Source organism: Cetorhinus maximus, chromosome 22 (assembly GCF_964194155.1).
Source record: "Cetorhinus maximus chromosome 22, sCetMax3.hap1.1, whole genome shotgun sequence".
NCBI classification, from domain to species: Eukaryota; Metazoa; Chordata; class Chondrichthyes; order Lamniformes; family Cetorhinidae; genus Cetorhinus; species Cetorhinus maximus.
This window is the reverse complement of record NC_135900.1, coordinates 12,814,154-12,841,941: the sequence shown is the minus strand read 5'-3', so window position 1 is coordinate 12,841,941 and position 27,788 is coordinate 12,814,154. Positions and strand designations below refer to the sequence as shown.

Here is a 27,788-nt window from a genome sequence, read left to right as displayed (position 1 = left end):
ATATCCCTTTATGCCATTGGTATTTAAAAATCTGTCAATCTCAGCTTTAAACATACCCAATGACTGAGCTTCCACAGCCCCCCGGAGTTGAGAATTCCAAAGATTCACAACCCTCTGTGTAATAACATTTCTCCTCATCTCAGTCCTAAGTGACTCCCCGCTTATTTTGAAATAGTGTCCCGTGGTTCTGGACTCCCCAGTCAGGGGACCCATCTACCCTCTCTATCCCTTTTAAGTATTTTGTAGGTTTCAATGAGATCACCTCTCATTCTTCGAAACTCTAGAGAATACAGGCCCAGTTTCCCCAATCTCTCTTCATAGGACAGTCCTGTCACCCCAGGAACAAGTCTGGTGAACCTTTGTTGCACCTCCCCTATGGCAATAATATCCTTCCTAAGGTAAGGGGACCATAGCTGCACACAGTACTCCAGGATCAGTCTAACCAAGGTGCTATACAATTGAAGAAAGACTTTGTTACTCCTGTACTCAAATCCTCTTGCAAGACTGTGTGTGAGGCTCATTGTTGGGAGTGTGAAATTGACTCTACAGTGCAATTTAATTTGATTGCAGTTTTGTTTTCTGCTGGTCCCATTACAGTTATAGAAGTGGAGCATTCAATTGGATAGGGTTCAAATATTCTATTTCCCTGTCTATTCAACGTGAAAGCAAATCAAGTCATTAACTAGAATCTTCTTTAGGTTCAGCAGTTTACGATATTTCTGATATTGCTTCTCAACCTTTCGCCATCATCTTCATTCCCCACTTGTGTTTACCACCACATGCCTCCGTCAGGTAAAGCCATAATCTCCTCCACCCTATGGGTGGCGTTCCCCAATCAGGAAATGGTTTTCCTTGCTCTGACACAAAGTTTCACCCCGAACTGGGCTGAGACAGATGAGTTTAATGGGACACCTTGAAGCTGCATTGAGAGATATGTAGTCACTGACAGTGTTAATAAACTGCTGCAACTCGCTGAGATTTTTTTGATGTACCTCCCAAACTTGCAATCTCTACCACCTAGGAAGAGAAGGGCTGCAAGCAAGGAAACGCCACCACCTCCAAATTCCATACCATCCTGACTTGGAAATATTTTTCCACCATTCCTCCCTGGTCGATACCCAAGAGCACTTTGGGTGTACCTACACTACACAGGTAACATCGGTTCAAGGAGGTCACCATCTCAAGGGGAATTAATGCTGGCTTTGCCATATTCTGTGAATGAATATTTCAGTGAAACATTTAAACATTCTGCTCAAGATATTTTACCCTTAGCTGGGCAATGGCAATACTTTTGTATTTTTGGCCCAGCTTCAGTTTTTTTTTTCTCTTTCCTTTACCCAGCTGAGACATTTTTCATGCAACCAATCACTAAATTATTTGCAATTATTTCCACTGGTAAAGTGTATCACTGCTGCTCAACTTCTTTCCCCCCCCCACCCCCATGGCTATTCCAGAGATGGGAGCTCAGTACATGCAAATGCCAACACGCAACCTCCCACCAGATAGCGCAGCATGTTGGAACACCAGTACTTCATCACCACTCTTCCCATTTAAACCAACAAGTGGAGTTAAAGTGTAACCAATGTTGGGTGATGGTCATTTATTTGTAAAAAAGCAAAGAGGCCAATTTTAACAAGCTTCCCTTCCCACACTGAAATGAATGAGATGCTAAGTGCCATTAAAATTAGAGTATTAGTGAAGTACAGTGATGTCACCTGTACACCAAAGACAAATTATTGGCATTGAGAGCTGGCAATCCATGTGATTAAGAATTAAGTTACAGACTTGCATTTGTGTAGCATCATCATGATCACAGGACATCCCAAAGCACTTTACAGCCAATGAAGTACTTTTGAAGGGTAGTCACTGTTTCAATGTGACAATCACAGCAGCCAATGTGCACACAGCAAGCTCCCACAAACAGCAATTTGATAATGACCAGGTAATCTGCTGTTTTTGTGATGTTGATTGAGAGATAAATATTGGCCAGGACACCATGGATAACTCCCCTGCTCTTCTTCACAATAGTGCCAAGGGATCTCTTATGTCCATCTGAGGGGGGAAACAGGGCTTTGGTTTAACGTCTAATCCAAAACTGAATCAGAGACGAGTGTGCTACCAATTGAGCAATGATTGACACTATGTAGTTGCACTGGACATAAAGTACTGCAATATGACAAGTGCTACAGATCTTCGAATTATTCTTGGGAGCGTGTCCATTGTTACCGAAGCAAATAAAATAATCAATTTGCAAGCAGCAAGGCCTGACAGATAAATGAAATTAATGATCAATTAATCTGTTTCCGGTGGTGTTGGTTGAGACAGCAAGTCCAGCCAGAATACCGAACAACTCCCTGCTCTCTTTAAATAGTGCTATGATATCGACTGGAGCAGGGCCTTGGTTTAACATCTCATCCAAATGACAGCACCTCCAGCAATGCAACACTTCCCCACTGCAATACTGAAGTGGCAGCCTGGTTGCTATTTTTGATTATTATTCATTCACGGGATGTGGGCGTCACTTGCTAGGCCAGCATTTATTGCCCATCCCTAATTGCCCGAGGAGGTGGCGGTGAGCTGCCTTCTTGACCTTCTGCAGTCCATGTGGTGTAGGTACCACCCACAGTGTTGTTAGGGAGGGAGTTCCAGGATTTTGACCTAGCGACAGAGAAGGAACAGAGATATACTTCCAAGTCAGGATGGTGAGTGGCTTGGAGGGGAACTTCCAGGTGGTGGTGTTCCCATGTGTTTGCTGCCCTTGTCCTTTTATTCATAAAAAGGTTAATTGAAACCCGAATGCAAAGGAAAAAAATGTAAATTTCCTGAAAGTAACTCGAAAAATAGCACAGTTCAAATTTCCATCCCCAGTGCAGCGTTTTAAAAAAAACCAGAAAATGCTATTAACTTCAGTCACTCAAGACCAGATCAGTAGAATTCCCACAAAATCACATTATCAGAAATATGCAATGTTTTGTGTAAACCCACACTCTGACTCTCACTTACCAAGTATTGAAGTCTCTGCCGTTCAGTCTCCGGCGTGAACTCTGAAGACATTGGAATGACTTCACCATTTCGAACAATAATGGCCCTGGAATGGAATGAATTGGAATATTCACATCAAGTAGGAAGATCTGGAGACCCAATGATGTTCGGTAGCTTCTCTGGACTTCAAATGCAAAAATGGATCTAGCTTTCTTAAACTCTCACCAGTTGACAAAGAAAACCTAGTTCAGGCTAATGATTTTAACGTACGATAAAATACATTGGAAGTGTCGGACTTCATGGCACCATCAGGCCATTTCAAGCTTAGGGAGCAGATTCTTCTGTCCCTTGTGCTTGCACATAGTGAATACAAGAAAATTGGTTGGGGAGCAGTGTATGACTGGAAGGGTATCCGCCAAATTCTTCCATCCATTAAATCAGATGGACAGAAAATTGGGTGGGCTCCACGTGGGGCTGTATGCGTTTCCCTGGCCAATTTCTTAGTCTTCACTGCACTTGATTATTTCAATAGCCCCAGGGGACACAAACTGCAAAATTTAGCCTATCAATTAAAACTTAATTGGGAGTGTGCGCTAGAGCTGTAATAAATGTGTGGTGTACAAAAAGGAACATTTTTGCAAATGCACAAGGAACAAAACATTCAAGAGACTTGACGGACTCCTTTCTGTTAGCAAGAGATGCTCATTTAAATCTCGATATGCAGTTCCTGATAAACACTGAATCACTGGCTTCAGTTAGTGCCAGTATTTCAGGTATGGCAGTTTTGCTTTCATTGTTCATGAATCTATTGCCAGAAGAAGCTTTCATTTAAGTAGCAGCATTATTATTTACTCCCACCTACCATTACTCACTCCCAACTCTACATAATTCCACTCATATAATAAATACTCTGCTGCAAATTCTCAGTAATACCTGTCAAGTGTTCTCCAACAGCCTGCGGTAATGAGTTAAAGAAGTTAAATAATCTCAGGTGAATGCCATTTAGTTCCAAACCAAAACTCTTGGAATTTTCTGGAAAATGTTTCTGGGCCATAGTGGTTATTATGCAATTTTCAATTTTGTACAAACTAGATGTAGAAATACAGGTACGGTACCAAGGAGATAATCTAATCTCAAGGGTTCAGGTGATCATCACAATCTACTCAAGCTTCTCAAGATTTACAACTGGTGGGCTTAGATTAATGCCCAGTACCCAGTACCCATGACCCTAGATACCTAGGCAACTGTGCCCTTTTTGGGCTTATATTTCTTGTAAATTAACGCATCCTGTTTTAAAGTGGCGGACCTGGAAGTTTGGAATGAATGGTTCTCAACAATTTGTGACATTTCGGGAAGATAAAAGTGTATTTGACATTTTGGAAAGATAGGAAGCTGGCACAATGTGATGGGTAGCTCTGTTAATTAAGGATGTCATTTGTACAGCAGTGAGAGATGACCTTAACTCGAAAGAACAAGATGTAGAATCAGTTAGGGATAAGAAATAGGAAAGGTAAGAGGTCACTTGTGGGAGTAGGCCCCCTAACAATAGTCACACTTTAGGACAGAGTATACAGGAAGAAATAAATGAGGCATGTAAGAAAGCTACCACAATAATCATGGGTAGCTTTAATCTACATGTAGATTGGGTGAATCAGATTGGCAAATGTAGTCTGGAAATGAGTTCATTGAGTGTATTCGGGACAATTTCTTACAGCAGTATATTCTACAGCCAACCAGGAAGGAGGCTATTCCAGGTCTCGTAGTGAGCAATGAGACAGAATTAATCAATAACCTCAAGGTAAAGGAGCTTCTAGGTGGCAGCAATTATAACATGATAGAATTTCACATTCAGTTTAAAGGAGTGAAGTATGGGTCTAAGACTAGTGTTTTATATCTGAATAAAGGAACTAAGGCAGAGCTAGGTAAAGTGACCTGGGAAAATAGGTTAAAACGTAAGGCTGTAGAGATGCAGTGGCAGGCTTTTAAGGAGGTATTTAATTACTCCCAGTGAGAAAGAAAGAAAGACTCTTTGTGAAGGATGGATCATCTATGGCCAAATAAGTTAAGTATAGTATAAAATTGAAAAAAAAACACTGTACAAATTTGCAAAGATTAGCGGTAAGTCAGATTTTAAGAACCAACAAAGAATGACTAAAAAAAAAAGTACAGTATATATAAGAGAAAGCTAGATAGTAATATAAACATAGATAGCAAGAGTCTCTACAAGTATTTAAAAAGAAAAAGAGTAACTAAAGTTAGTGTTGGTCCTCTAGAGATAGTCTGAGGAATTGATAATGGAAAACAAGGAAATGGCATAGGCATTGGAACAGGTAGTGTGTGTTTGTCTTCACTGTAGAAAACTTCCCAAATATATTTGAAAATCAAGGAGTGAATAGGAGAGAGGAACTTAAAACAATCACCATCACCAGGGCAAAATTCCTGGGAAGACTATTAAATCTAAAGGCTGACAAGTCCCCAGGACCACATGGCCTGCATCCTAGCATATTAAAAGAAGTGGCTGCAGAGATAGTAGATGCATTGGTTATAATCTTCCAAAATGCCTTAGATTCTAGAAGGGTCCCATGGATTGGAAAATAACTAAGGTAACACCTTTATTCAAGAAAGGAGGGAGATAGTCGGGAGGGAACTATAGGCCAGGTAGCCTAACATCTGGTTTGGGGAAATTGCTAGAACCTATCATTAAGGAGGTTATAGCAGGAACTTAGAAAATCATAATGTGATCAAGTAGAGTCAACGTGGCTTTGGGATATTGTGTTTAACTAATCTCTTGAGCAAGTAACAGGCAAGTTGAATAAGGGGGAAACCTGTATGTGTGGTGTACTTGATTTCCAAAAGACATTTGATAAGGTGCCACATCAAGAAATGAGCACATGGTGTAGGGTATAACATATTAGCATTGCTAAAGGAATGGATAACTAACAGGAAGCAGCGAGTAAGTATAAAGTGGCCTTTTACAGGTTGGCAAGCTGTAGCTAGTACAGTGCCACAGGGATTAGTGGTGGGGCCTTGACTATTGTCAATCTATACCAATGACTTGGCTGAAGGGACTGAATGTATGGTTGCTAAATTTGCTGATGACACCAATGTAGGTAGGAAAGAAAGTTGTCAAGAGGAGGAAGAGAGTCTACGAAGGGATATAGATAGGCTAATTGGTGGCAAAAATGGAGTATAGTGTGTAAAAATGTGAAAATGTCCACTTTGGCAGAAGGAATAGAAAAGCAGAATACTATTTAAATGGAGAGAGATTGCAGAACTCAGTGATACAGAGGGATCTGGGTGTCCTGGTACACGAATCACAAAAAGTTAGTATGCAGGTACAGCAAGTGATTAAGGCGGCAAATGGAATGTTGGTGTTTATTGCAAGGGGATTGGAATTTTAAAGGAGCAAAGTTTTACTGCAGCTGTGAGACCATATCAGGATACTGTGTACAGTTTCGGTCTCCTTATCTGAAAAAAGATATAACAGCATTGGAACACAGTTCAGGGAAGGTTCACACAACTCATTCCTGGGATGAGGGCTTATCTTACAAAGAAGTGTTGAACAGGTTGGGCCTATACCCACTTTTAAAAATTTTTTATTATTTGCTCATGGGATGTGGGTGTCGCTGGCCAGGCCAATATTTATTACCCATCCCTAATTGCCCTCATTCAGAGGGCATTTAAGAGTTAACCACATTGCTGTGCGTCTGGAGCCACATGTAGTCAGATTTCCTTACCTAAAAAGGATATTAGTGAACCAGATGGGTTTTTACAACAATCGACAATGGTTTTGTAGTCATCATTAGACTTTTAATTCCAGTTTTTTTAAATTGAATTTGAATTCAAACTCAAAACTCTGCTGTGGCAGGATTCAAACCCAGGTCCCCAGAGGATTACCTTGGGTCTCTAGATTACTAGTCCAGTGACAATACCACTATGCCAAGAGTGAGAGGTGATCTCATTGAAACATACAAGATCCTAAGGGGACTAAATAGGGTGGCTACACTGGGAGGATGTTTCCTCCTGTGAGGGAGACTAGAACTAGGGGATACAGTTTAAGAATAAGTAGTCTCCCATTTAATACAAAGGGAGGAGAATTTTATTTTCTCTCAAGAGCATCATTTGAATGTGGGATTCTCTTCTCCAGAAAGCAGTGGAGGCTGGGTCATTGAATATTTTCAAGCTAGAGTTAGATAGATTTTTGATAGAAAATGGAGTCAAGGATTATGGGGAGGCAGTCGGGAAAGAGGAGTTGAGACCACAACCAGGTTAGCCATGATCTTATTGAATGGCGGAGCAATCTTGTACAACATACAAGCATATGAATTAGGAGCAGGAGTAGACCACTTGAGTCCCTTGAGCCTGCTCTGCCATTCAATAAAACCATGGGTCTTAGTTCCTATGTTCCTTTGTTTACAAATAAATTGTCTACCCAACGGTTTCTTTGGGCTTCTCAAACATCTTGTTCATTTTGATGGTTTTGACATCACATTCAAACCCCCGAAGTATATTTCAACCATTCTGGTAGAACAAGAGAGTTTAAAGGGCTCTAACGTTCTCAGAAATATTTCACCAGTCACTTTATCAGGCCTCCAAAGAGAACTGTAAACGATGCAATTAAACATGACCATACAATTAGTATTACTAGTCAGCTTCTGAGTGATTTAACATCTAAATTGCATTCCAAGGGTTCACATGGCAAGACCTCCCTTGAGAGTCACTAAATTGCCTTTTCATAATCTTCTGTCTCTGGAATGCAACCTGTCCAAAAACTCTCCACTATAAATCATTCCTTAAGCAAATAATTCATGTCTGTGTAATATTAATTTAGCATTAAAATATAGGGGGCAGACCTGTAATATACATCGAGGTACTCACAGTGCACACAAATATAAAGTCTCCATTATGGAGTGCAAAAGGGAGCTTTTCACAAACCTCTCGTCAAATAATCACAATTCATTACTGGAACATATAATGAAGTCAGAAGTTGACATTTCAACTAATGGAATTCATCTAGGCAATGGATTAACGAGATTTATTAAACTTCTACACTCAGCGGGGGTAATGTTCATTTTCTGGGAAAGTGTAAACTTGGTAATAGCAAGTCAAAAATCTGTTTTCTCTCTTCCCCCGTTGACTTCAATGGAAACAAAATTTAAAAACATTAAAATCGGGAGATGTGAAATGGGCTGCCAAATTGCTATCATCCGGCCTACACTATTGCAAAATATCACAATTACGCACTGCATTTGCAAACTTGTATAAATTCAGCCTGGTATTAAAAGTTGTAGGGAAAGTGATGTACATCTCAGAAGGCAATTATAATTCTCAACTGGGGTATTTCCAACAGCAATGCATCAGCCAACTTTAATTAAAACAACATCACTAAATATTCTGCATGAAATATCGTAAACTTTGTTTGCTTTAGGGTCTTGTCTTGAGCTCAGCTGAAATATAATCCCCATCATTTATAGATTTCACTAATGCCATTGCTTCCCTTGCCCTCGCTAACTGCAGGGAGAGAAAAAAAACAATGGTGCAGAATGCAAATTGACCAAATTTTAACCTAACTTAGTTGAAGGGTCAGTCACGAGGGGACACAAGTTCAAGGTGAGGGGCAGGAGGTTTAGGGATGTGAGGAAAAACCTTTTTACCCAGAGGGTGGTGACGGTCTGGAATGCGCTGCCTGGGAGGGTGGTGGAGGCGGGTTGCCTCACATCCTTTAAAAAGTAGCTGGATGAGCACTTGGCACGTCATAACATTCAAGGCTATGGGCCAAGTGCTGGTAAATGGGATTAGGTAGGTAGGTCAGGTGTTTCTCACGTGTCGGTGCAGACTCGATGGGCCGAAGGGCCTCTTCTGCACTGTGTGATTCTGTGATTCTGATTCATCAGCTGAGAAAGCCATTGCTGAATGTTGGTTTTTTAATACCCAGGCTGATACTTTCTCTATTGACACCTGTGTGGCACCAAATCTTGCCAGCTTCCTAGCAGACGGTCAGGTTAAAATTGCACCCACAACATTTTTCTTTGAGTCTAGATGGGAAAGCACTGCTTGATACCGAAGGCAGCATTTAATGAGTAACATAGTCTTTGCTATGAAACCTTCATAACACATTTACTGTTGAAGGTCAGAGAGATAAAGCTTGCAAAGTTGGTCCTACCTGCTGTCCCCAGCATTTGCTACATAGAACTTGCCCGTTAGAAATACCACGGCCAAGGAAGTGCAGCCGCCCGAGATATTGTACGTGGCTCTCTCTCGTTCAATTTGCATGTCCTGCAGACGGCAGCATCAAGGAGACACAAAGGAGATCATGCTGTTAATCAGGAACCACTTGTGACAAGCTCTGAGTCTTCATCGGCCTGTGCCTCAACTTTTCTTTACCTTAAGTTCATGAAATGTGGTCATGATTCACAACCTTTCCTTTTAAGAAACAAACAGTCTCAATTCTCTGGTAACAATGAAATTCAACTATTGCAAATACATCAAAAGGCAGAAAATGACAACAACATACACAGGTCAGCGTTGTGCAAGAGAAAAGATAGCTAATAGACCTGTCACACACCACCCTCTATGGAAGCAAGTTGGTGCATTACTGTGTCCCTCTCATGTCCTGCTGTCATTCTGTCGCACATTCAAGATCTTGCAGAAGAATAGCAAAGAACCTTTTAACATTTATTTTTTATTGAGACAGAAGGTTCCCCATGCGAGTTCCTGGTCTCTGTTAGGAAAGAGTGTAGGGAGCTAAAATTAGTTTCTGAGCCCCTTCTTTGGGGGAATGATGTTGCTTCCACAGTCAAACAACTTGCCTCCTCTCTCTGCCTCATCCATGCTGTACCTGTCCTGGGAGTGTTTGATGGGGACAGTGTAGAGGGAGCTTTACTCTATCTTTATTTTTTACCACAGAGGGCTGTAGAGGCTGAGTCGTTAAGTATATTCAAAGCTGAGAAAGACAGATTTTTAATCAGTAAGGGAATCCAGGGTTATGGGCAGAAGGCAGGAAAGTGGAATTGAGGATTATCAGGTCAGCCATGATCTCATTGAATGGTGGAGCAGACCTGATGGGCTGAATGGCCTACCTCTGCTTCTACATCTTAGGGCCCTCTTATGGTCTAATGTTCTGAGGAATTTGACCCTTTGTCAGACACCCCCAAGCCTCTGGTGGCAGTCTGTTGTGGATTTGAAGCTGAAGCAAAACTACTCATCCTTTTCATAAAACCATTCAGCACAGAAGGAGGCCATATGGACCACTGTGCCTCTGCTAGTTCTTTGAAAGAGCCATCCAATTAATCCCACCCTCTGCTTCCCCATAGCCCTGCCAACTGTTCTTTTTCTAGAATATGTCTAATTCCGTTTTGAAAGTTACTATTGAATCCACTTCTATCACCCTTTGAGCCAGTGCATTCCACATCATGTTAACTTTCCACAAAAAAAATTCTCCTCCCTCCCCCCTCCCGCTGATCCTTTCATCAATTAGCTTACATCTGTGTCCTCAGATTACCAAACCTTCTGCCAGTGAAAACTTACTTATTCACTCTATCAAAACCCCTCAATTATGAGCACTTCTAATTAATCTTCCCTTAAACGTCTCTGCTCCAAACAGAACAATCCCAATTTATCTCGTCTCTTCACATAACTGGAATTCCTCATCCCTAGTACGGAATCGTAAAAAGGGTAGTGGAAATCTGAAACCCCTCTGCAAAAAACTATTTTTTATTATTCAGTCATGGGATGTGAGTGTTGCTGTCAAGGTCAGCATTTTATTGCTCATTCCCAATTGCCTCGGAGCATGTGTCGGGGAGACATCTTCTTGAGCCACTGCAATCCAAGTGGTGTCGGTATACACACAGTGCTGTGGGAGTTCCAGGATTTTGACCCCACGACAGTAAAGGAACAGCGATATAGTTCCAAGTTGGGATGGGTGCATGACTTGGAGGGGAACTTGCAAGTGGTGGTGTCCCCATATGTCTGCTGCCCTTGTTCTTCTAGGTGGTAGAGGTCATAGGTTTGGAAGGTGCCATTGAAGGAGCCTTGGTGAGTTGCTTCAGCGTATCTTGGGAGTTGCTACACGGTGCTGCCACTGTGTGTCAGTGACGGGGGGGAGCGAATATTGAAGATGGTGGATAGGGCATCGAACAAGCGGGCTGCTTTGTCCTGGATGGTGTCCAACTTCTCGAGTGTTGTTGGATCTGCACTCATCCAGGCTCAGCAAACACTGTTGAGACTGACCAATTGAAAATTTCAAAACCAAAACCGATGAAGTAAAAAGTATTAAGGTTATGGAACCAAAACAGACAGATGGAGAAGTGATTCAGGTTAAGATTCAGAAGTGCCATGATCTAACTGATGGGCTGTATGGCCTGCTCCTCTACCCATCTACCATTCCAGTAACTCTCCTCTGCACCCTCTCCAAGGCCTTGACATCCTTCTTAAAGTGCAGTGCCCAGAATTGCAGATAATATTGCATTATCAGTAAATAGTGCCTGTACTCTCTACAGTTTAGATAATGAGAAGTGATCTGTTCGAAACATAAGATTCTGAAGGGGCCTGACAGGGTAGGCACTGAGGTTGATTCCCCTGGTTAAGGACGCTTGAACACGGGGGCACAGCCTAAGGATTAAGCCCTAAAGGGTCAATCATTTGGGGCTGAGATGAGGAGAATCTTCTTCACTCAAATGGTTATGGATGCTCTATCATGGAGTATATTCAAGACTGAGGTCGATATATTTTTGAACTCTGAGTATTAAGGGATATGAGGAGTGGGCAGGAAAGTGGAGTTGAGGCAGAAGATCAACCACGATTGTAGTGAATGGCGGAGTAGGCTTGAAGGGCCAAATTACCTGTTCCTATTTCTTTTGTTCAATTAGATCCTGGTTGATCCGTAATTAACTCCATTTACCCACCTTTGATCATACTTATCCATTGATAAAAGGGGCCAGGAAAATTCATCTTCAGACAGGAAAGCTTTAATCATGCTCAGTTTACCATTTCTTACTGAATGAGCTGAAACCCCACAGCTATAGATTTAGCACTGCTAAATAATGGGACTACTAATACATTGATGTTTAATTACACAATACAAAGTTAAGGAAATTCGTTCAAATGACAGGCCTGAAACTACTCAGAGTTGAGGGTAGAAGTATCAAATTGCAGCTTAGCAATTGCAATCACACAATACATGAAAAGGTCATTCATCTGATTGCACCAGTCCTTGGCAGTGCGTGTAATTTTAGACAGTTCATTAATTTCCTTGCAACTTATTTGCGATCTCCTTCAATGGTCCTGTGTTGCAAGAATTTTTTCCCCCCCCCAACTAGAAATGCTGGGTAGAACTCTATGAACTGCATCGGCAGAAACTTTGAAAGTTAAGGTTACAGCGTTATCTTGTGCCAATGTCACTTTGTCTTTTGAGGATTGGGAACATTTTTATCTGATCAGTGCCCCTGCCAATTGGACACGCAGAAAAGAGAAAGCCTTTCATTGATGTGATGCCATAATTGCACTTTTCTCAGAAACCTAGCGCTTCAGATACAAGGAATCGCTTTGAATAGTGGTGATTTTTTTTTTTAAGGTGGGCGTGCCCACAACAAACAACAAAACTTCGTGCAAATGGAATTTTTGATCCATTCAAATAGCATCACTTAAGATTACACTGTGGGAGGAGACCATTTGTCTGCCAGGCCTATGTTGATACTCGTTCTTCAAATTGAGCTTCTTTAATCTCAGTTCCCCACTGCTTCCTTTCATATTTGCTTTTCACAATAATTATCCAATTTCCTTTGAAGTTTGGTTCTAGCTTCTGCCTCAATAGCCATTTGTAGCCAAGTATTCCATTTTCTAAAATTTCTCCCGATTCCCAGCAATTTGTACAAATTCTTCAAGTGGTATGCTCTTGAGAACTAAGCGAGCTTGTTCCCAGTTAGTTAAATCAATCAAAGAAGACCTTGCACTCGGCATTCTCTTAAAACCTTTGATAACCTTGAAAAACATGACTTGATTCCTCCGTAACCTGCTGTTTTCTTTTCGTGTAACAACTGATTTTTTGTCAAGCCAATCTTCATGAAAATTACTGTCTATTCCTGATATGAACTGTAGCTGTACCCTTTTTATGGTCACGCTTCCCCATCTCTAATGGGAGTGTCAGACTGCATGCAATACTCCTTCTGTGGTCCAACCAAGTTTTGTACTAATTCAATGTCAATTCCTTTGGTATAAAATCTAAGGCCAAATTTGATTTTTTAAAAAAAAATGGCTTTTTCTATCTACATTCCCACCTTTAAAGGTTGGCGGGCTGCATGTTACTGGGGGCGGGAGTGGGGGGGGGGCAAGGGTTTTGTGGAGTGCAGAAGCAAAGTTGGCTAGAAACTGACTCGCGCCATGCCAACCTGCTCCGCAGCCATAATGTGCTAAACTGTCTCATGGTGGAACTTCTGCCTCCCACTGGTGAGGAAGTCCCACCCGCTGGAGCTGCTGGCCAATCCATTGGGCGGGAGCAATCCTGGCACTGCCGGGACCTCATTAATGGGCCGAAGGGCCTCTTCTGCACGGTGTGATTCTGTGATTAACGGGCACTGTTGGGACTGCAATCAGTCCCAAAAAAGGTGGCCCAATGAATCCAGGTGTGAGGCAAGTCTGGGTACTGGACGGTGAGGGTTTGGCCAGCTTGGCGGGGGGGTGGTTGGGTTGGGTTGGGTGGTGCGGGGAAGTGTTGGGTTTTGGTGAATGGGTGGGTAGGAAAAAAATGCAGGGTACTTGCAAACAAGCCAATTATTTATTTAAAGATGGGAGGGAAGGCTGTCTATTTTGGTGCCTGCTCGCCTACCATGTTATTGGGAATGAGCTCGGGAGTGGGCAGGAAGATGGTAGCGTGGTACCTGCCCTATTTTATGTTCTCTCCCCCTGCAAAACACGCCTGGCGGGGGCATGTAAAATCCAGTACAACGTTTCTGCACCCCTACATCTCTCTTTTACTCCATTGAAGAATCTTACTATTTATGGAAGACTTCCTTTCACTTGTTTATTTTTAAATCACAACCTACTTGCTCACTTCCAGGCTTCTTTCCAACTTCACTTCTAATCCTCCCAATCTTTTTTTTTAAATCCCAGTTTTCTTTCATATTATTCGCCCTATAATTGTCATATATGACTGTTCAAAACCACAACGTGCAATAATATAGCGCCTCAGCGTGGTAAACATCGCAAGGCACTTCACAGGAGCACTCTCAGACAAAACGTGATGCCAAGATATAAGGAGACACTAGGGCAGGTGGTCAAAAGCTTGGACAAAGAGGTCGGCAATAAGGTGCATCTTAAAAAGGAGAGTGAGACAACTGGAGAAGTTTAGTTGAAGGCATTCTGGAGCTTGGGGCCTAGGCAGCTGAAGACATGGCTGCCAATAGTGGAACAATGAAAATCAGAGTTGGTGTCAATATCTGAGTGGTGTACCCTCAGAATTCTTTTTGAAATGCATAGGTGCTTTGTTTAAGTGTAGGGGCCCTTTACATTTTTTTTGTATGGTCAAGTATCCATAGTAGATGTCAACCTTTATGCAGCCTGAGTGAGGGCTTGCAAGGCCGCACAGCTAAGAGAAAACATTGGTTGTAGGACTGGAGAAGGTTACAGAGAAAGGGAGGAATTTGAAAACAAGGATGAAAATTTAAAAATAGGATACCTGCTTTAATCTCGTTTAATGCTGCATTGAATCTCTCCTATAATTGTTATGGAGCGGGGGTTGGGCAGGAAAGGGAGGAGCATGAGCGCGCATAAGGGAAAAAGAGTGAGGGAGCGTGCACGAAGGAAAAGTGTGCAAGCAAAAACGACAGCATGAAACCATCACAGGTCAATCCAGCTAAACTGTTCTCATGATCAAATGTCTCACAAAAGACAGAGGAGGTAACACCAGGAAATTATTTATAGAGTGTTTCTAGGTTCCTTGGTGTCAGTGGTATTATGCTACTGTCAATATGCGGGGATGGGGTATTTCGCATGAGGAAACTTCATCTCATCCAAGACTGGATGTGAATGATGAAGAACAAAATCGTTTTTTCATTGGCGGCCTTCAGTCTCATGTGACGCTGGTTTGCACCATGTTGGTCAACTCGGTGTTATGCCTCGCTCGGTGTGGCTCAGGAGCCCCACTCTGGCATGGCTGTCTCTGCTGCACTTGCTGCAGAGGAAGACAGTGAGCTGAGAAGGTGCATGATTCGGTGGCCTCTGTTTTGCCTTCTCAGCCAACTGAGCTTTTTGTTGCTACTCAACTCTTCCGTAGATAGTCGGGGGCTGTCCAAATGGAGGCGGGTGACAGCTGGCCAGTGGGACATGATGGTCCTTTCCACCATCGGAGACAGCCATTCTCATAGTACCCATTCTCTACATCATTCGAGTTGGACTCACTTGCACCCGCTGCCCCCCTGTTGTGTTTGTGCTCTGCAGTGAAACTGGAGTGTCCTTTCTAGGGCACAAGCCTGGGCAAAATTCATGGAGACCCTATGTTGCCCAAATGTCTGGGTCCCTCTCATGACCTCCCTGGTTTGATTCAAAGAAACGCAAAGCACTACCTTTGGCAGCAGCCCGCTTGGAGGAATTGTCAGTAAGTTGACATATTTAGACATCAGTCTGTCTTTGGACTTCCCTTCAGATTTTTTTGTCAAGGTTTACTCCCTTAGCCTTCAACTCTCCCAAGATGGCCACAAGCTATTCGCCCATAACTGGGAGCTTGGTTCATCAAGTGTTAGGAAATGTCCACATGCCTGTGGGCTTGAACACTGCACGTCTTGGGGGCTAGATCTCCTCAAGAGTTCCTCTGAAGCTTTAGCCTTGGACCACAAGGAATCTAGTTTCCATGTGTCACCACAAGGAGGAATAGCTGAGGACTTGAGCTAGAGAGACTGTGTGCTAACAAGGAGACTCAAACATTTGGATCTCCTTTTTGCATTGTTGCTAGCCAGTGGTGTGGGCTGAAAATGAGAAACAGACTAGCACACAGAAGCAGGAACAATGCTAATTCTCTTCACCCACACACTAGACCCATCACATCAGCCTGTTGGACACATAATCGAGAACGTGGGAGTGGAGAACCCATGGGAGAATGTAAAGTCAAAGGGATGGCTGTTAAGTTAGGTAGGAAGCTTATATAGTGGGAGAGGGTTAAGGGCTGCAATGAATTCAAACAAGAGAGGCACGGCAAGTCAAATAGAGATTGAAATTATCAAAAAGTAGGTGTTATTCAGAGCACAGTCTGAAAGGGAAAAGTAAGTAAGACATCTCAGGGAAAAATTCAGAGTAAGGAGTTTGGGGGGTGGGGGAATGGTTACCATTGAAGATTTTTAAAGGAGAAACAGGAATGCCTGGAACAAGATGAGGTAGTTAAAGGAGGAGATAATGCCAGGGGAGCATAAGGAGAGCCTGGTAGATTTGGTGAGGGTCACACTGCCCTGTAAAGATTTGAGTTGGACAGGTGGTAGAAAGCTTCAAGTGAAGGGCAAGGTATTGCCATCCACAAGCCAGGTTTCAGTCAGAGGCAAAATGTCAATATAATAATCCACAATAAGGTCATTAAACCCTGTCCTGCATTGGAGGGCACTCCTGGGAATTGGATACTTATAGGTGCACATGCTGCTGGCTGCTGTACTGGCAGATTTCCTGGTCTTCCATTATTCCACTGCACAGCCCCCCAAAGCCCGAGTTCAGCCAGAATCTTACTCCCATCACACTCACAGCCTCTTGTTCTCTATTCCCTTTGGTTCCAAGCATTGGAATTACTGCATTCTGCTACCGTAGTGGTTGACTCCTCGTTATTTAAGTATGTCCAAGGTGTAAGCGACTTCATCATCTTCGGTGGGTCCCCTCGTGACTGAAGAGTCCTCATGCAAGATCGGCATGGACATGAAGCAGTCCATCTTTAAGCGCAGCAAAATTGTTTCCTCTGCCCTGCCCCATCCCTATCCCTATGGCCCACAAATAAGCTAGGGTTCCCATTGGTAACTGGATAGTTGCTGAAAGGACGACTGCTTTAGTGTTACCATGGCAATATTTAAATTTGAGAACTCCGAAATTTAACATGGATACCTTGAGGGCTGGTAGAGCTGGCAGGATACTCACTCTACCACACTTTCAGTGGCAGATGAAGGAGGGGGATGAGGGGTATTTTTTTTTCTCTCGGACGGTTATTAGTCTGCAGAATTCTCTTCCCCAGAGAGTAGTGGAGGCTGGGTCGTTGTATATATTCAAGGCTGAGTTAGACAGCGTTTTGATTGACAAGGGAGTCAAGGGTTATGGGGGGCAGACAGGAAAGTGCAATGAACACCACAACCAGAGCAGCCATGAGTGGCGGAATAAGGGGCCGAATGGCCTACTCTCCTACTCCTAATTCTTGTGCAATAAAAAACAAAAAAATGCTGGAAAAACTCAGCAGGCCTGGCAGAGAGTGGCGAGAGAAAGAGAGTTAACATTTCGAGGCCTTATGGAGTCATACGGACTCAAAACGTTAACTCTGTTTCTCCTCTAATGCTGCCAGGCCTGCTGACTTTTTCCAGCATTTTCCGTTTTTATTTCAGATTTCCAGCATCCCCAGTGTTTTGGCGCCTAATTCTTGTGTTCCTGGATCATGGGGCTTGTAATTCTGGGGGGGATGCAAAAGGCAGGGGGGTGGGGGGGGCACACACACTCTTTAAATACGTGGAAACATAAGTTCAAGACATCCAGTATCACCAGAGGCTGTTCAGGTTAATGCACACTCAACTGACAATTTAAACTGCGTATAACTTGAATTCTTAAGATGGGAAAGACTGTGTGTTATGCTAATTCTATGCATATGAAAAAAACGGATTGCCTCAGGTACAAACACCAATTCTCCACATCTTGCCACATATTAGCATTGGGGTGGAATGGAAGACGCATCTTTTTTTGGGCCCTCAGTTGGTAATGAGCAATTTATTACCTGCAAGGTCACAAGAGACTCCCAGCAAGCTCTGATTTCACTGTAAGGCAATGCTTGAAGCAACAAGATGGGCTTGGGAGGGGGGGTTTCCTGAAAACGAACCCTTCGAGAACTATTAACTCAAGTTGGAACAAAATTAGTGGAAATTTATATTTAAGCCTCTGCTTTCAATCCTGTTTTCACTCCAGGCTTGTATTTTTTAATGAAAAGGCAGAACGCTGCAGACTCCGAAAATCTGAAACATAGACCGAAAATACTGGAAATGCTCAGCGGGTCAAGCAGCAGTGCGGAATATTTCCAGCTTTTTTCTGTTTATATTTTGTATTTTTTTTTAAAAAAATGATCCACCCGTTTTCTAGATGGCCTCCGACATTGCCACGCACCAGCAATTGGCCAGAGGTGACAGCTATGAAAATTTAGACAAGTGTCTGCAGATTCAAATGAATCCAATTCTAATGGGAATCTGAAGGCAGCTCCAATGCAACATCATTGGAAATCACCGTCCAGTCCCACAGCTACAGCTTTGTAGGTGCAGTCTGCACGTTTGCATCAAATAGGAGCCATAATTCTGGAAACTGACGCAGGGATGACTACGTATAGAGCAAAATGAGAAGAGTTAGGTAGTTTGCAACAGGACCACATTTTCCTAATAATTCTCTTTACTGCTTATTTTTTTTAAAATGCTCTTCCTTCCTCTTAGAAGGAACTGGCTTTGAGGAGCTATTATTGTGAGAGATTGAAATAATGTATAATGGGTAAAATTGGACAATTATGAAACCACAAAACAATAACGAAGCTTTTTCTTTGCTGTTCTTTAGCCTACTCTTGTTCCTAATTCATACGTATGTTCATATGTATACGCACGTTCACATGATAATCTCAAAAGATTCTCCCAAGCTAATTCCTTGGTGTCAGCTGTGCTCAGTTGATAGCACTCTCACCTCAGAGTCAAGAAGGTTCAAGCCCCACTTGGGGGACATAAGCCAGGCTGGCAGTTCAGTACAGTACTGAGGGTGTGTTACACTGTTGACAGTGCCGTCTTTCAGGTGAGACGTTAAACACATTATCAGGTGGACGTGAAAGATCCCCCTTTTTCAAAGGGGGACGGGGAAGCTCTCCCTGGTGTCCTGTCCAATGCTTGTCCCTCAACCAACATTACAATACATAAAGCTGATTGTAAATAATAGTAGCAGGAGACCACTCGGGCAGCCCTGTCTGTGTTTGCTCTTTGAAAGTGCTGTCCAATTTATTTCCACACTCCAAGACCCTGCAAATTTGATATTGTTAAGTAACCAATTGCCTTTCTGAAATTTTCTATGGAATCTACTTTCAGGTGGTGCAACCCGGATGTTTAAAATTCTCATTTCTCTATTTATTTTGTCAACGATTTTAAGTCTATGATTTGGTTACCAGTTCACTTGGCAGTGGAAACAGTTTTGTCCAACTCTCTTAAAACTCAATTTTGTGTTGATTAATTTTTCTTTGTTTCTTTCCTGAACTACTTTAAACCTAATTATTTAATGATCACATTACCCAGCCGCTTTCCCACTGAAACACTCCACCTTTCCCACTTCATCCCCAAACTAGATCTATCTTCTTTGTTGGGCTTCATTAAGACCGATTAAGAAATGTTCCTGCTGACATACTAGGAACTCTTCACCCTCACTGCTTATTAGACAGCTTTTTTCCCCCCCCCACTCTATATTAGAGTAACTGAAGTTTCCTATTATTAATGCTCTATTATCTTTGCACTTTTCTGAAATCTGCCTACAGGTTTTCTCCTCTATCCCCTTCTCACTGTTTGGGGCTTATAGTAAACACTCAGCAATGTAACATCTCCTTTGCTGATTCTTAATTCGAACCAATAGTTTATCTGGCCATTTATCACATTGCTGTTTATGGACGGCACTGTAAACAAATTGGTTGCCGTGACAGTAACTAAACTTCAAAAAGTACTTCATTGGCCTTTAAACACTGTGGGATGTCCTGAAGCTGTGAAAGGTGTGTTGCAAGTCCTTCCCCTTTATTGGGTGGTGGTCACAGGCATTTTTGTTCGAGTGGAAAAAACCACTAAAACTCAAAAGGAAGACACAGAGAATCTTAAAAATCCACCACAGCGTTAACAGGCGCCAATGACGACAGTTGCTTTTTTGAGAAATCTTTGAAGCTCATTTCAAATGACCACTGCAAAAACACTTACCATCTCTTTAAAAGCATTTTCTATGGCTCCGATAACCAAACTCTCGTGAGGAATTTTCTTCTCGATGAAGAACCGTGTTGGAGGGGTGCTTGGTGACCCCGGGGTCCCCATCGAGCCCCGCAGCGAGGCAGCTCTGGTTAACGTCCTTGCGTTGCTCACCACTTCAGGCTCATCGTTGAGGCAGGTCGGGGGAAGCACTGCTGAGTTTCGCAGGACACCAGCCACCTCTTGAAGATGCTCTGCTATCTTGTGGTGGAGGAGCTTGGAGGCCACCACAGCAGCACCAGCTCCTGCATGCCCATCAAACAGTGCCCAGTAATTAAAATTAATCTCCTCTGACTCCTATAGAGAGGAAAAGAAAGATAAACAACTTCAGTGATTCAACCGACAGTCCACGCTGGTTAAGAGCATTTAAATTGCTAGAATAGTCTCACTGCAACAATTCTCAATTGTATAATTGTATCATAGAATGATACAGCACAGGAGGAGGCCAACTGACCCAACATGCCTGTGGTAGAGCTATTCAATTATCTCATTCCCCTCCTTTCTCTATACCACCCCCACCCCCATATTTTTCCCTTCATGTATTTCTCCATTTCTTGTGTTATGACAGTGGAATGCACAAGTCACTGATTAGGATTGTGGTCCGCAAAACCCAATAGATTAATTCAGTAGTATGAGGTCCGTTCAAATTCACAACAATATTTAGATGGCAGCCTTAACATAATAATGGTCCCAAGATGCTTCAGAGGAGTGCAATCAGACACCGAGCTACTTGTGGAGGTATTAAGACAGGTGACCAAAGACTTAGTCAAAGTGGTAGGTTTTAATGATCATCATAAAGGAGAGAGAGGATTAGGGCGGGAATTTCAGAGCTTAGGGCCAAGATGGCTGAATGCATGACCTCTAATAGTGGGACAAAAAGCTGGGGATGCACAAAAGGTCAAAATTGAAGGAATGCAAACATTTTATAGGGCTATAGGAGGTTAAGGGACATTCCACTTTACACCTTCATTGGGCCTTTCCATTCACATTATCTGTTACATATAGGCAATACCATTCTTCTACATTCACACTTGCCAGATCAAAAACGATCAAAAACTCCTTCTCAAAACAAGAACTCCAACACCAAAAATTGCCAGTTATCGGTTTTGATGAAACCCTCAACTCAAGCTCACTTCCAGGCCTCACTTTGCCCCAAGGAAACACTGCAAATATTTTACATACAGATATGACCTGCTCTGATCATTCTTTTTTTTTTTTGGTTCACTGACTTTAGCTGATTTTGTTTCTGCTGAACTGTTGAATAAGTTATTACCCGAGCTATGGCGCAAAATCTTCACCTGGAGAACTGTGGTTTTCCTGAGCGCAGCACAAAATTCCTCATCGCTGCAGGACACAAACCTTTGTCAGGTGGCGCTGTAGGGCTCACTTATTCTTACAGGACGTTGGATAGATATTCTGATCGACTCCAGCAACTCAACTGGCTGTTCATCATTTCACCCGTGAGGCAGGGGCTTATCCAGAATAAAACAACGCTCTAATATGATGCACGACTGAAATCAAGAAGCAGTTCACCCTTCTGCTCTTATCGTCAGCCATGAATACCAATGGAACTCCTCGTATTGAATTAACCCATCAGCGGTGTGGCTCCACAATGTTTTGCGCATTAAAATTGACATGGATTCATGGAAAAACAAATGCATTCTGTGAAATTCTTTTGCTTGGAGAGGGTGAAGCAGAGGTGTGTCACTCCTGTCAGATGTGGTTACACGCAAATGATTTCAAATCATCACAGAGCTGATTTTCACACTGGCTCTGCAGGTTGTAATCTAGGTGGACGGATCGCCCACTCAATATAATTGAGGTGTTTAAGATGATTAATGGAGTTGATGGACTTAACCACATCGAGATATCAATTTTCTTCTATCCAGCTTCTCCTTAATGCATCCATGCTATTCACTTCAGTCAATTCTTGTGGTAGCGAGTACCACATTCTAATCATTTTTTGGTAAAGACGTTTCGCCTGAATTCCCCGTTGGATTTATTAGTGGCTGGCTTATATTTATATCCCCAATTCTGGGCTCTCCTGCAAGTGAAAACATTTTCTACCTTTTCACAATCTCAAAGGCCTCTGTCAGGTCACCCCCCTCAGCCGTCCTTTCTCTAGAGCAAAGAACCCCAACCTGCTCAATCTTTCCCTATAGCTATAGCCTCTTGAGTTGTGGTCTCGTTCTGGTAATCCTTTTTTTTGCATCTTCTCTGAAGTTTAGAACTGTTCACGTTACCCCATGTTGTGGTCTAACCAGTGTTCAATACAGGTTTAGTATAACGTTTCTGCTTTTCAATTCTATCCTTCTAAAAATATATTTGAGTCCAGTGTTTTGTTTGTTTCTCTTAAAGCCATTTTAACCTGTAATAAAAGAGTTAAGGGGCAAAGGCGGGTAGTTGGAGTCAAGATACAGATCAACCATGATCTAATCGAATAGCGGAACAGAGGAACAGATTCAAGAGGATGAGCGGCCTCCTCTTGTTCCAATGTTTCTATAAGGAATCCACCTGGTTTTCAAGTCACTGGAATGAACATCCGGTGTGTACTTTAATGTGTGGGTGATTTCTTCCACCATATTAAAGTCCATCTGGTGAATCACAGATTCATAGAATTGTTACAGTGTAGGAGGCCGTCATTCCACCCATCGTGTCTGCACCGGCAATCTGAGCATTTTAACTTCGTACCAATCCCCTGCCTTTACCCCGCAACCCTGAACATTGGATGATTATTTAAATAGAAACGATGCCCTCTTGAATGCCTTAATTGAATTTGCCTCCACCACACTTCCCTGCAGTGCATTCCAAACCCCAACTACTCGCTGTGTGAAAAAGTATTTTCTCGCCTCGCATTTGCTTCTTTTGCAAAACACTTTAAAACTGTGCCCTCTGGCTCTCGATCCGTTTATGAGCAGGAACTGTTTCTCCCTGTCTACTCTGTCCAGACCCCTCATGATTTTGAAAACTTGCTATCAAGTCTCCTCTTAGCCTTCTCCTCTCCAAGGAAAACAGTCCAACTTCTCCAATCTTTCCTCATAATTGAAGTGGAAACTCCCTGGAACCATTCTCGTAAACCTCTTCTGCACTCTCTTCAATGTGTTCACATCCTGATATAAAATTTGACTGAAAATCTCAGTGCTGTGTGCTTGAACCTGTGGGATAAGGGGTTAATTCTAACGGTGTGTATGCTGATCAGATGCTGTGTCCATCACAGGAAGTGATGCAACATCACATGGTTTGTTCTCTCTTTTGCAGCCTCGTGTAACATGTAGCCAGCACAGTAAAATGTGTCTCAATAAAGCTCCCATTTTCCACGCCTCAGCAGACTCAGTAAATATTTTGCTTTAGTCTAATAGCACCAAGAATATCATACGGTGCCAATGAGTGAAGAACAGGAAAAGTCTCTACCTTTACCAGAAAGCTTCGAAAAGGTCACAGGCCTCAATCAAGCAGAAGTATGTCTGAGTTGGTTTTGGATATCTGCAGAGACCGTACTGCGTCGGTCCTCGCTGTGAAGGCAAACAGTGAGCAGGCCAGTATGCTGTTACATGCGATGGGTGACTCTGCAGATGATGTCCTGGTCCATCGATGAGGAAAAGCCACATATGAAGAAGTAATCAAGGTACTTGCTACATATTTCAGTCTGAGAAAGAATATTATTGTTGAGCGGGTTAAATTTAACAAAAGTACCCAACGTCAAGGGGAAAGTGTCAATGCATTTATGAATGATCTGTATAGGCTTACAGGGAACTGTGGGTATGGCACCCTAAAAGATTCGATTATCAGAGACAGAACTGTCGTGGGAGTACTGGATGACGCTCTGTCCAACCATTTGCAGTCGCCTGGTGACCTAACCCTAGCAAGGGCAATCCAACTGTATAGACAAGCTGAGGCAAGGAAGCAAAATCGATCTGTGATTCAAGGAGACTGAGGAGGGGAACCATAATCTCAAAAAACAGCTGACTCAGTAGATTATGTCAAATTTAAAAAACAGAGAAGCAGTTGTTAAAAATGCAGGGGAGACAGGAAGAGCGTCCATCAACCGCTCCAGTTATCTGTATTTGTTGCGGCAGGGAAAAACACAGGCGGGAAAACTGCCCTGCCAAAGAGGCTGAATGCCATTTTGCAGAGAGATGTGCCATTTCCAGGCTCCATGCCAGAGGAAGAAGCCTGCGCAGAGCATGCACAAAAGGTGGCCAAAATCGGTGAAGTATATGATATCCATGACATTGAGAGGCCTTTCCTTGCAGAGATCCAGGAACCAAGCAGAAGCTACTGGAGTGCTGATGTCCGAGTAGAGTGAAGCAAGACAGGCTTTAAGTTAGACACAGGTGCAGCAGTTTTGGTTCTTTCTGAAACTGAACCGTGGTTGGAGAAAGGTTCTCTTCAGCCATCATGCAAAAACTACACGGGCCAGGAGGTACAGAGATCATAGGACAACTAGACGTAACCCTCCAATATCAAGAGAAATAAATCACAGAAACATTTCATGTGATTTAGAATCAGAGTTGCTCACTCTTGAGCAGGAAGACCCATACAGACTTGAATCTGATTTGCAGAGCAGAGGAACTGAAAAGCTGAGAAGATCAACCTAAAAACTTCAGAGCTGAATTTCCACAGCTGATCACAGGACTAGATAGGCTGAAGACAGCATACCACATCATTATTCCAGTATAGATACAACACTGGCATCTATCCGGCTATGTGGAAAATTGCTCAGGTATGTCCTGTACACAAAAAGCAGGACAAATCCAACATGGCCAATTACTGCCCCATCAGTCTACTCAATGGAAGGGATCATCAACAGTGCTATCAAGCAGCACTTGTGTAGCAATAACATACTCACTGATGCTCAGTTTGGGTTCCAGCAGGGTCATTCAGCTCCTGACTTCATTACAGCCTTGGTTCAAACATGGACAAAAGAGATGAACTCCAGAGGTGAGGTGAAAGTGACTGGTCTCGACATCAAGGCAGCATTTGACCGGGTGTGGCATCAGGAAGCCCTAGCAAAGCTGGAGTCAATGGGAATCAGGGGGAAAAACTCTCCACTGGTTGAAGTCATACCCAACACAAAGGAAGATGGTTGTGGTTGTTGGAGGTCAGTCATCTCAGTCCCAGGACATCACTGCAGGAGTTCCTTTGGGTAGTGTCTGAGGCCCAACCATCTTCAGCTTCTTCATCAATGACCTTCCTTCCATCAGAAGGTCAGAAGTGGGGATGTTCACTGATGACTGCACAATGTTCAACGCCATTCGTGACTCCTCAGATACTGAAGCAGTCCATGTCCAAATGGAGCAAGACCCGGACAATATTCAGACTTAGGCTGACAAGTGGCAAGTAACATTTGTGCCACACAAAAGCCAGGCAATGACCATCTCCAATAAGGGAGAATCTAATCATCGCCCCATGACATTCAATGGCATTACCATCGCTGAATTTTCCTCTATCAACATCCTGGGGGTTACCATTGACCAGAAGTTGAACTAGACTAGCCATATAAATACTGTGGCTACAAGAGCAGGTCAGAGGCTAGGAATTCTGCAGCAGGTAACTCACGTCCTGACTCCCCAAAACCTGTTCACCATCTACAAGGCACAAGTCAGCAGTGTGATAGAATACTCTCCTCTTGCCTGGATGAGTGCAGCTCCAACAACACTCAACAAGGTTGACACAATCCAGGACAAAGCAGACCACTTGATTGGCATTCCATCCACAAACATTCATTCCCTCCACCACTGACACACAGTAGCAGCAGTGTGTACCATCTACAAGATGCACTGCTGAACTCACCAGGCCACCTTGGACAGCACCTTCCAAACCCACAACCACCATCATTTAGAAGGACAAGGGCAGCAGATAGATGGAAACACTACCACCTGGAAGTTCCCCTCCAAGCCACTCACCATCCTGACTTGGAAATATATTGCCATCCCTTCACTGTCACTGGGTCAAAATCCTGAAACTCCGCCCCCCCCCCCAACAGCACTGTGGGTGTACCTACACCACATCGACTGCAGCAGTTCAAGAAGTCAGCTCACCACCACTTTCTCAAGGGCAGTTAGGGATGGGCAATAAATGCTGGCCCAGCCAGTGACGTCCACATCCCATGAATGGATTAAAAAAAAACTCTACATCCTGAAATGAAGTCAGCATGCCAGTTTGCACCCAGAAATGTTCCTCATCCACTCTTGCCAAAAGTAAAGGAAATTGTCTCTATGTTGAAACAGGAGGTTATTTCACCTGTGACAGAACCAATGAGCTGATGTTCCGGGTTGGTCCCGGTGCCAAAACCCAAGAGTTCTATCAGAATTTGCATAGCTCTTACACAGCTAAACAAAGCAGTTTAATGCGAAGTTCATCCCGTGTTGTCTGTGGATGTGTGCTTAGCTAAATTGGGAAAGAGTTCAATCTCGACAAAGACTGTTGGAAACTTCCCCTCAATGAATAGTTTAAATTGCTCATGATCTTCGTTACTCCATTTTGGAGATTTTGCTTCAGATTACCCTTTGGCATAACATCAGAGCCAGAAACCTTCCGGAGGACAATGTCAAACGACTCTGTCCAGTCCTTCTTGGATGTATATCACATGGATGATGCCCTGATCCATGGATCCACTCAGACATAACATGACACTAGAATGAGAGTTGTGCTGTGATGCCTACAGGAAGCAGGACTTGCACTCAACAACAAATGTGAATTCTTGCTGCTGACTGTCATGTTACTTGGGTATATTGTGGATGCATCCGGTGTCAGGATTGATCTACAGTAGACAAGAGGAATTGAGGAGTTTCCAGCTCCTCAGAAAGTAACTGAGCTCCAGAGATTCATGGTTATGGTAAACCAAGTCTGAAAGCTCCTGCCCAACTGAGCAGTCATTAATGAGCAACTACGTCAGCTGGTGCAACAGGATAATACATGTTGCTGGGAGGAAGTGCAACAGAGATCTTTTGAGAAAATCAAAGAGATGCCGATGTAATCTGATATTTCAGTTCATTATGACCCAGAGCTACCCACTATCATTGCTGCAGATGCATCTTCCACAGGACTGGGAGCTGTACTCTCAGATACAGATGGATGGTAAGTGCAGAGCAGTTTACTATGCGCCCCATTCACTTATAGACACTGAATATGCAGTGATAGAGAAAGAAATGTCAGCTGCTACACGGGCTTGTGAAAAGTTTGCAGATTATGTTCGTGGTTTCCACTTCAAGATAGAGACACATCACCAACCCTTAGTGACACTCAATTCTGAGCTAGCAAAAATGCTTCAACAAATACAAATAATTCAGATGGAGGATGATGAGGTTTGATGCAAAGACAGAGTATGTTCCAGGAAAACAGCAGACCTCGGCATATGCCTTGTCCCATATCCCACTGACAAGGCCTGGAAAATGTGATGTAGCCCTTGTTGAAGAGGTAGAAGCCTTTTCATCGACAACAGCCACAACTCTACCAGTGACAACTCAGCGATGGAATGAAATCAGAGATGGACAGAAGGACAGAAATCTGATGAAGAATATGCTTAGGTCAGAGAGTACTGTGTCAAAGGATGGCTAGCATACATGCCACACAATTCCAATCTCAGAGAGTACTAAGAACAGCGAGGACATCTCAAGTGTA

The 27,788-nt window shown here is 43.0% G+C and overlaps 1 protein-coding gene across 1 annotated transcript in view; it reads right to left on the bottom strand.

The window, feature by feature from the left end:
• The window catches only part of ppm1h (protein phosphatase, Mg2+/Mn2+ dependent, 1H), a 149,634-nt gene that overhangs the window by 29,206 nt on the left and 92,640 nt on the right, over nucleotides 1-27,788 (bottom strand). The window contains exons 3-5 of the mRNA XM_078567841.1: nucleotides 20,121-20,462; nucleotides 9,146-9,258; nucleotides 3,004-3,088 (exon numbers count right to left, since the gene is read on the bottom strand). Of these exons, the coding sequence (XP_078423967.1) occupies nucleotides 3,004-3,088; nucleotides 9,146-9,258; nucleotides 20,121-20,462 (540 nt within the window). The remainder of the gene's footprint in view (nucleotides 1-3,003; nucleotides 3,089-9,145; nucleotides 9,259-20,120; nucleotides 20,463-27,788) is intronic.